Source organism: Giraffa tippelskirchi, chromosome 13, assembly GCF_054371585.1.
Source record: "Giraffa tippelskirchi isolate mGirTip1 chromosome 13, T2T-mGirTip1v1.2.pri, whole genome shotgun sequence".
In the NCBI taxonomy this organism is placed as follows: Eukaryota; Metazoa; Chordata; class Mammalia; order Artiodactyla; family Giraffidae; genus Giraffa; species Giraffa tippelskirchi.
The window spans coordinates 113,840,085-113,850,198 of NC_137287.1; the positions used below are offsets into that span (position 1 = coordinate 113,840,085).

The 10,114-nt window shown below is 42.6% G+C and overlaps 1 protein-coding gene across 2 annotated transcripts; it reads right to left on the minus strand.

The window, feature by feature from the left end:
• Positions 1-7,988: 7,988 nt before the first annotated feature.
• Positions 7,989-9,637, minus strand: GTSF1L (gametocyte specific factor 1 like). 2 transcript variants are annotated; one of them, XM_081557004.1, is made up of 2 exons: positions 8,307-8,846; positions 7,989-8,183 (listed from the first exon to the last, which is right to left on the minus strand). In XM_081557004.1, the coding sequence occupies exons 1-2, from the start codon at positions 8,712-8,714 to the stop codon at positions 8,031-8,033; spliced, it is 561 nt and encodes a 186-aa protein (XP_081413130.1). In that variant the 5' UTR covers positions 8,715-8,846; the 3' UTR covers positions 7,989-8,030. The 2 variants fall into 2 exon arrangements, with proteins under 2 accessions (XP_081413130.1, XP_081413129.1); XM_081557003.1 differs by having other exon boundaries at positions 7,989-9,637.
• Positions 9,638-10,114: the final 477 nt, after the last annotated feature.

Below are 10,114 nucleotides of genomic sequence, written 5' to 3' on the forward strand. Positions count from 1 at the left end.
CGAGTCAGGAAGATCCCCTGGAGGAGGGCATGGCAACCCACTCTAGTATTCTTTCCTGGAGAATCTTACGGACAGAAGAGGCTGGCGGGCTACAGTCCATTGGGTCGCAGAGTCGGGACACAACTGAAGTGACAACACGCACGCACAGGTTCATCGTAAGTTCCTGGGGGGTGGTTCACAGTGACCTGGCCTGCAACCTGCCAGGGGCTTCTGCCCAGCACCTCCTCCCCGCAGTCCTACTCACCCACTCTGGCTTATCCTGAGGTTCTTCCCTGTCCCCTGAAGGAGGTGGCCACAGTAACTGCAGACCTGATAGCTTGCCCAGGAGCTGTTTGCTCTGCATGAAATACACATCCAGGGTTTTTTCAATGCCTCCCACCACCCTCTGGTGAGGTATGGTTCTGCTGTTGAGCAAGAAAGAAAGTACCCCCACCCCACGCTACCCTCAAACAACCTCACTCTCCTGGGTCTTAGATCCTACCAAGGGCAGACAAATCTATACATAACATGCTGGAGGCAATAGGGGCTTTGGAGAAGAATAGCAGGGGAGTGATAGCGTGGGGGCTGGGCTGTCCGCTGTGAGGTAGGGGGAGGATTGAGACATTTGTCCACCGTGTGGACAGGGAGGAAAGAGCCCACTCGGGAATGGGGGTATTGGGTGCCGCTGAAAGGAGGCTGAGGGCCCTGCTTGAAGTTTGACCATGAGATTTGGGCTGCAGTGCTCCAGGGGGGACTGCGGCTTTGGGGATCATGACTATTCCGGCAACTCCAGAGCCTGGTGTTTTCCAGGCCAGAGTAACAAGCCAGGAAGGAACAAGCCAACAGAGGGCCGAGCTGCTAATCTATATACGCAGAAGCAGGAATGATGGAAGAATGGTATTCCTATTTTTTTCCTATTTTGAATTATGTTTTGTTCCAATTAGGTTTTTGGAACTTGTAAAAAAACTTCTGGGTTAGTAACACTTTTGCAACGATGATGTGACTGTATCGCCACCTGGTGGCCATTGATGTGTTTGCGGCAGCAGGCAAAGTGCGCCCACAGGAGTTTCTAGATAGGTCCTTGAAGCATTTTTCTGATTTTTTAGATCCCTTCTTCAACATCTACATCAAGCATTTGTCTGGCCTTTGCTTGAACACTTCCACTGATGAGGAGAGGTGACTCTGTTACTCAACAGCCAGTTCCATGGTGGACAGCAGTTGTGAAGAAAATGATTCTTTATCCAGAGAAAAAAGTTTCTCCCTTGTAATACCAAAGCAATAGGAAAGCTGATTGGGGAACGTCCCTGGTGGTCCAGTGGCTAAGACTCCATGCTCCCAATGCAGGGGGCCCAGGGCTCCACCCTTGGTCAAGAAACAATCCCACAGGCCACAACTAAGAGCTTGCATGCCATAATAAATATCCCACATGCAGTCAAATAAATTAATTCTTTTAAAAAAGAAAGAAAAGTGATTGGTGGGGAAATCAGGCTCTCAGAATAGGTAATTGATAGGCCATATTAGCTTGGGACTGAGATTGTCTAAATGAGCCACTTTCTCAGCAGACGCCAGTGTGAATCATTTCTATATTACAGCTATTTCCAGAGATCACCAAGGCTCGGATGAACAGTGATGGCAGTGATTTAACTCCCTTTAAGATGGATTTTATGTTTCCACCGTTGGCTGGATATGCTCGAAAGCAAGTAAGTTGAATTTTGATATGAGTTGAAAATCGAACTTTTCGCTGATATAGACCATGGTCTCAGCTGGGCAGGATAAAGGTGTTTTACTTGTATATTAACTAGGGCTGACCTATAGATATTTAGGTTATAGTCCATAACGAACGGGACAGTCTGACAAGGACAGGTGCAGAAAGTCTCAAATGCCCTGCAGAAAAGCAAGGTTAGGGGATGTCCTTCTGAGAGTAGCAGGCCTGGTACTCAGTAGTTGCTAACTAATATCTCATCCTGCCATGACGTGATGTGGCAGAGAGAGAAGCCTAGGGTAGCTAGAACTAGAAGGGTAGGGAAGGCTTTATCATTTTTTAGTGTTAATTCTTAGCTTTATCCTCCTGTTGTCAGGGAACATAGTCGGTGTGGCTTCAAATCTTTGAAATTTGTTGATATTGATCTTTTTGGTCAAGCATGGAATTGATTCTTTCAGTGTTTCCTATGCATTGGGAAAAAAATGTGAAGTCTGCTGGCATGGGCAGCACTGTTCCTTTTATTTTATTTTATTTTTGTCTGTTCTTTTTTTTGTGGGCCTAGATTAGCCAACCCCCAAATGACATGTGATAAGAATGTTGTTGGGTCTTACCTGGTGGTCCAGTGGCTAAGACTCCATGCTCCTAATGCAGGGGGCCCAGGTTCAATCCCCGGTCAGAGAACTGGATCCCACATGTGCAAATAAGAGCCTGAATGCCACAACTAAAAATCCCAAGTACTGCAACTAAAACCCACTGCAGCCAAATAAATAAATAAAATTTTTAAAAAAGAATGTTGTTTGAAGCCACTGGATGTTGGGATGTTTTGTTACACAGCATTAATGTGGCAATAACTAGCTCATAAGAAGGTCTGCTAAAGAACCCCGAGGAAAATGAGCAATTCATGGTGGGCTCGACAAGGTGGAAGAGGAACTTAGGAGACTCGGAACTTTGTGGAAATGAGTGGGAGGAAGGATTCTGGAGTCCAGAGCTATTGTGAGGATGCTTGAGTCTTGATTGTCATCCAGGACATCTGGCAAACCTTCCAGGGCTCTCCTGGAAGCCATGAATAAAGCTCTGACTTTGGATCAGATAGACCGAGATGTGAATCCCAGCCTGGGTCTTTCCTGTTCTGAGCCTTGGAGTCCTTGGCTATAAAATGGGAGAAGTTTTAACCTTCCAGAGTTGTTGAAGGAGTTGAATAGAACACTGGCACACACTTGGGGGCTCAGAAGACACAGGCGCTTGTGATGTTATTACAACAGGCTTGTTCATTTCTTTCTTGTGCACAAGAACCCTGCAAAGGAGAAGTTAGTGTCCAAGTTTCAGTTGACTGTTCTGAGTGGAAGTTACTAGAAAGTAGTCAAGTCAGGACTTGAGCCCAGTCAAGGCCAGTACTTCAGTGCCCTGTTCCATGTAACCCGCCTGTTTCGTAGCTGGGGAATCAGAGAGAAACAGTAGAGAAAGCATCTGCAATAGGTATAAGTTCAGTTTTTTCAGGACTTTCCATGGAAGTCCAACTTACAGGACAATACACAGATCCCAAGTGAATAGCTGGATGAATTTTCCCAAAGTAAACACACTAGGGTAACCCAGGTCAAGAAATAGACCATGACCAGCACCTCAGAAACCTCTCCTCCACCCCGCCAAAGGTAACCACCATCCTGAATTCACACACCGTCCATTTATCTTGCTTTTTAAAAAAGTTTGTATAAACTGAACTTAACTTTACGTAAGATTTACCATTGTTGACCAGGTAGTTACAGTCAGTTCATTCTCAGGACTGTATCATGTTCCATCGTGGATCTTTTCTGTACTATACCTGTTTCTCCTGAAGGACAGGTGGAGTATTTGGGGACTGGCATTACAAATAGTAATATTCATTGAATATTAATAGTAATTAATAAGGTTTATTAATAGTAACATTCATTGAATATTCATTGGAAGGACTGATGCTGAAGCTGAAGCTCCAATATGCTGGCCACCTGATGAGAAGAGCTGACTCATTGGAAAAGACCCTGGTGCTGGGAAAGATCAAAGGCCAAAGCAGAAGAGGGCAGCGGAGGATGAGATGGTTGGATAGCATCACTGAATCAATGGACATGAACTTGAGCAAAGAGAGATCCAGGAGATAGCGGAGGACAAGGAAGCCTGGCGTGCAGTAGACCATGGGATCACAAAGAGTAGACACAACTTGGTGACTGAACAACAACAACATTACAAACAGTGCTGGTGAGGACAGCTGTCCTCATCTTTTGGCAAACTCAGGTACATATTTCTGGTTTCTATATATTTAGGAGTGGAATTGCTGGGGATGGGTTCATTAGGCTACTCATCACTTACTAACTTTATTAACCAAGGCAAATTATTTAGCTTCTCTAAGACTCACTTTTCATATCTGTATATTGGAAACAAAAATACTTTCCCCTTAGGATTGTGGCTGGGGCTTAATATCTGCAAGACAACTGGCCCCAGGGTAGCTCCCCCCAACTTTTTTTTCCAACTATGCTGGGTCCTTGTTGCCTCGCACAGGCTTCTCTAGTTGTGGTGTGTGAACTCGGCTGCCTCACTGCATGTGAGATCTTAGTTCCCTGACCAGGGATCGAACCCACATTCCCTATAGTGGGAGGTGGATTGTTAACCACTGGACCACGAGGGAAATCTCTAGCTCCCCTTTCTTTTTTCCTTCCTCTGCTGTGCCAGAGCCCCCTCTGCCTGAGCAAACGTGGCTTTACATGCCAGGCTCCTCCTTTGCCAGGAATCCTCACCAGGAACTTCAAAAGTTAACCTGCTGCCCAGGGGTCCTGGGGCTGCCTTTACACCGAGCCCATTCCGCTCTGTGATCCAGTTGCTGGCACCCAGCCCAGCACTGGCTTGCTGAGGTCACTGTCACTGCTAACATGAGTTTTAATGATGGTTTCTGCTAGACGCTGACCTGCCTGGATGTCTCCCCTGGAGATATGCCCAGCAGAGGTAAGGGATGAGGAGAAGACGGAAAAGTTGGCTGAGATGTAGCTCTGGAGTTTAGAACAGGCATTCCTCTCTTGCCTGGTCTTCCCTCTAGATTTCCAGGTAGGATGTTTTTTTAGGTTCCTGTATTTCTTTATTCTTCCTGGAACACGAGTTGGGACATGAGGGTCAGAGAGGATCAAGTGGGGAACCTGCCTAGGGGTAGACGCTGTCAAGAAGAGCTGACCACTGCGTGATAGCAGCCTGGAGCCTTATGTTGAGAAGGATTCCGAAGGTACTGTCCAGGCTCAGGAAAGAAGGCTATGATCGATTGGTTATGTCTGTTACATGTACGGGAGGTAATGGAGGGGTGGTGGTTCTGTCACTAAGTCATGTCCGACTCTTTGAGAGCCCGTGGACTGTAGCCTGCCAGGCTCCTCTGTCCATGGGCTTCTCTAGGCAAGGATACGGGAGTGGGTTGCCATTTCCTTCTCCAGGGGATGGGAGGTGGTGGCGGCATGTATTTCTTATAATCTCTGTTAGTATTGATCAAAAATGGACATATATTTGATTTAGAACTGTAAATAGGATTTTTAAATAGGTAAGTTAAATCCTTTTACATTTATATGAATATTGATATATTTGGGTTGATTTCTACCATTTAAATTTGTGTTTTCTCTTTACTATGTATACCTTTTTTCCTTTTCTTTTCTTCATTGAATTTGTGAAGTTTCTGTAATATCCTGGTCTCTCTTCTCCTCTTGGCTGGTTTGTACCATAGAAAAAATTATTTTGGGGGCTACATAAACACTTTTAATATACATATTTGCTATTCAGTGTCTTTCCTTCTGAACAATGCCGCTTCCTAGCTTATTTTTATCATGTTAAATGCAACACTGATGATTTTTCTAAGTTGATTAAATTTGTTTATATATTTTATAAATTTACTTGGTCATCATTTTTTCCCTTACCACATGACATTTTCTTTTTGCTGAATACCTCCACCATTACCAGTACTAGCAGTTAACGTTAATCCAGGGCTTCCTTTGTACCAGGCACTGTCCAGTAATCCTTCATGTGTTAAGTCCTATAGTCCCCCACAACATCCTGTGAGCATATCATCTCTGCTCTGCGGATGAGCAAACAATCACAGAGGTAGGCAAAAGCTGGACATGACTGAGCGACTAACACGGCCACAACAAGGCAACCCTTGCAAGGCCCAAGGTCAACGGGGTAGAGGAGAGTCCAGTGCTGTGCTCATTATGCTGCTCTTTGCCCTGTGTTTAAATTTTATCATTTTGAAATCATTTTAGATTTACAGAAAGTTTGCATGGATGGTGCAAAGAGTTCCCCTATACCCTCCAATCAGCTTTCCCTAATGTTAACATCTTGAAAGACCATGGTGCACCCAATAAAACGAAAATTCATGTCAGCAGAATGCTGTTAACTAAACTACAGACTTGATTTGTATTTCACCATGTTTCCACTAATATCTTTTTCTGTTCCAGAAGCCAACCCAAAATACTATATTGCATTTAATGTGTGTGTATATATATCTCTTGATCTTATTATCTATTTTTACACAAATTTGAAATATTCACAATATATACTTAAAATAGTGCATATAAATATATTTATATATGTAAACTTTTTAATTAAAAATGTAATATATAATATACATTTATATGTAATATATAATATATAGTTTTTAAATTAAAAAATTGAAGTATAGTTAACTTACAATATTGTGTTAATTTCTGTTGTAACAGCAAATTGATTCAGTTATATATATAGATATAATTATATCACTTACATTATTATATATTTATATTATTGTATATATTATATATATATTAGTACAATATATTGAATATAGTTGCCTGCACTATTCAGTAGGACCTTGTTGTTTATCTTTTTATATATAGTGGTTTGTATCTGCTAATCCCAAGTCTCTAATTTATCCCTGCTCCCTCAGAGGGGGCAATTGACTTTGGGCTTCCACTGTGGCTCAACTGGTAAAGAATCCGCCTGCAATTCGGGAGACCTGGGTTCGATCCCTGGGTTGGGAAGACTCCCCTGGAGAAGGAAAAGGCTACCCACTACAGTACTCTGGCCTGGAGAATTCCATGGACTGTATGTATAGTCCATGGGGTTGCAAAGAGTCAGACACGACTGAGCGACCTTCACTTCACCCACTAATATATATATTTATAATATATTAAGTATATCATAAAATATATTTAAAGCTATTTTTATTATGGAAGACTTCAAATTTATATATAATACATATTTTTTAAACTATTTTTATTAAAACATAACATCTAATTTATATAAAATATATAAGATTATATAATGTATTTATATTAAAATATATTGTAAATATATTAAAATACATTTAAACCATTTTTATTATGTAAGATTTCAAATCTATAAAAAAATAGAGAATAATAAAATAGTAAAATAAACATTTAAATAAAAGTAGAGAGAATTAACATTTATCCTTTACTCAGCTTCAAGAATAACTAACTCATGACCAATTTGTTTCATACTCCAAACCAAATTATTTTTTTTCCTGGTCTTGTTGACCTGAATTTCATAGTTATATGCCTTACATACCACTTTCTTATTTTACCTACTTCCTATGTGGCAATTCTCTAGTCCAAGTATTTTATTAACCATAGAGTTTCTAGGGCCAACGCTGGGAACTTCTTTTTTCCAAGAAGAAGTCTTTACATAACACTTAGTAGAAACAGTTGAAGGGGCCAGGCCAGGGCTGGCAAAGTTACAAGTACTTAAAAAAAAAAAACAATTTAGCAACATAGGTTACGACATGTGGCCTGGGGACTGACCCATCTCTGTCCTTTGCTTTCAGTCATGTTCCCCTGGCCATGCCATTTCTTTTGTTTAAACCCCAATCTCCTCATTTACAAAGTGTGAATACTTAATCTACCTCATTGTATTCTTGTGAGGATACCATTGAACAGTATATCTTAAAGCCATTTTAATATTGTGTAGTTTATATGCACATTTAAAGTCTTGTACTTCCCTGGTGGTCCAGTGGTTAAGAATCCGCCTGCCGGTACAGACACTGTAGGTTCGATCCCTGGTCCCAGAAGATCCTACATGCTGCAGAGCAAATAAGCCTGTGCACCACAACTGCTGAAGCCCCTGTGCCTAGAGCCTGTGCTCCACAACAAGAAAAGCCACTGCAATCAGAAGGCTGGGCACAGCAATGAAAAGTAGCCCCGGCTCGCCACAACTAGAAAAAGCCCGTGTGCATCAAAGAAGGACCAGCACAGCCAAAAATAAAATAAAATGAATCTGTTAGGTAGGTTAAAAAAAAAAAAGCACCCCAGTGTAGTTTGCTTTATATGTCTTTTATTCTGGTGAATTGCATCTCCCATCATGCATTTAAGAGGCTTATATCTTCTTTCTGCTGCTGGCAGTTCATTCTCCCGGTCTGATGATCTGGAGGGGCGGTCAGGGATGGGGTGTGGTCGTCTGTCTCTGACTCTCTGGTGTCGCTTTCACAAACAAGCTTCTGGGGAATGAAAGACTTAAGGACAAACATGGGGTGGCAGTTTGTGCTATCAACATTCCAGACGTCGGGGGTGGAGAGACAGGGGGACAAGGGAGAGGTGTTTCCGCTGCCCTTCTGCTCTGCATTTGGAAGGCTGACCTTCAGGGGACTCAGGCCGTCCTCTTCCTCCACTGTGCTTCTGTTGACACAGGCAGCCTCGTGCTCCTCCAGCTTCTTGATGGGGACCACGTGGCAGGCGTTGTATTTGCAGCTGGCCATCTTTTTGGCTTTCTTGGGGTTCTTTCTCCGGCATGATGCCAGGTGGTACTGAAATCTGCTGGGTGGGATTCGGTGGTGAGGGTTGTAAGGGCAAATTTCTAAGGCTTCTGACTCCATGGGAACTAGTTCTTGAAGCAGGGTAGCCCGCTGCCCGGAGTCACGATGAAATGCCCTTCGTGGAAAAGCCCTTTGGTAAGAAGGATGGAGCGGTCCTCCGTGCCAGCGTTTCCCTTTGGAACTCTGGAGCTGCAGGTCTGAACAACTCGGGCTGCTGGTTCTCGGGACCATAAGCGGTGGGTCGGAAGAGGGACAGGGGGCTGATAGGAGCAGCTGCACAACAGGCAGTCATCAAGTGGCATGTGAGACGGAAGGACCACACAAAGCAGATGCCAAAGCCCAAACCGCAGACCTCAGGGAGCTGAAGAAGGGGGGTGCCAGCCAGCCCTTGCCTTTAACTCTCGCTTATGTGATGCTGCCAGGCAGTTGTGGACAGTCACAATGGGCATTGTGAGTCATCAGCCGAAGTCTTGTTGTCCTTTACTTTCAAGGCGTGAGGTGGGCTTGGGGAAAGCTGCCATTTACAACTACTGGGGATGTGTCATCATTTACCTGTCTGTCTGGTTTTTGTTTTTTTTTCAGTTGAACTATATGTTAGTTTCTGACGTACAGCCAAGTGATTCAGCTCTTCACATACATATATTCTTTTTCATGTTCTTTTCCATTATGGTTTATTACAAGGTGGTGAATATAGTTCCCTGTGCTCCAAAGTAGAACCTTGTTGTTTATCTATTTTACATGTAATAGTTTGTAGCTTCTAATCCCAAACTCCTAATTGATCATTTACTTGTCTTTAAACTTACATGTTTAATACCATTTGTGATATATTTGGGTTTAAATCTACCATCTTCTTTTTTGCTTGGTTCATCTTCTTCTATCTTCCTTTAAATAGACTTTTAAAAGCTCCATTTCTTTCACTAGTTTGTAACTTATACATTGTAGAACTAATCGTTTCGTGGTTACTCTACAAATGAAAACACTCAAAGAAGGCTTAAAGTTAATAAGTATTAGCTTCTTTCTGGATCATACAGAGCTTTTTCTTCATTTACTTCCCTCGTGATTTATTATGTCATTGTTCCCTGTATTTTTTGTTTTTTTTGGCCATACCACAGGGCATGTGGGATCTTCCTTCCCTGACCAGGGATCAAACCTATGCCCCCTGCAGTGGAAGCACAAAGTCTTTAACCACTGACCACCAGTGTTAAAATATAGTGTTCCCTGTATTTTAAGACTAATTTTAAAAAAGCTTCGCAAGACAGTATTGCTATTATCAAAGTTTGATTACACTTGTGTTCACATTTATTTCTCTCTCCTTTTGCACCTCGACTCACTATGTGGGATCACTTTGTTTCTGCTGGAAGTTTTCTATTTTTAGGATTTCCTCTTGACACACTCTTCTGATTTCATTTGTCTGAAACCATGTTTATTTCACCCTCATTCTTTTTTACTTTTTTAAAAAAAAATTAATTTATTTATTTTGACTCCGCTGGGTCTTCATTGCTGCACGGGCTTTTCTCTAGTTGCCGAGAGCCGGGACTACTCTCTAGCTGCAGCACATGGGCATCTCACTGTGGTGGCTTCTCTTGTTGGGGTGCACAGGCTCTAGGGTGCTCAGGCTTCAGTAGTTGCAG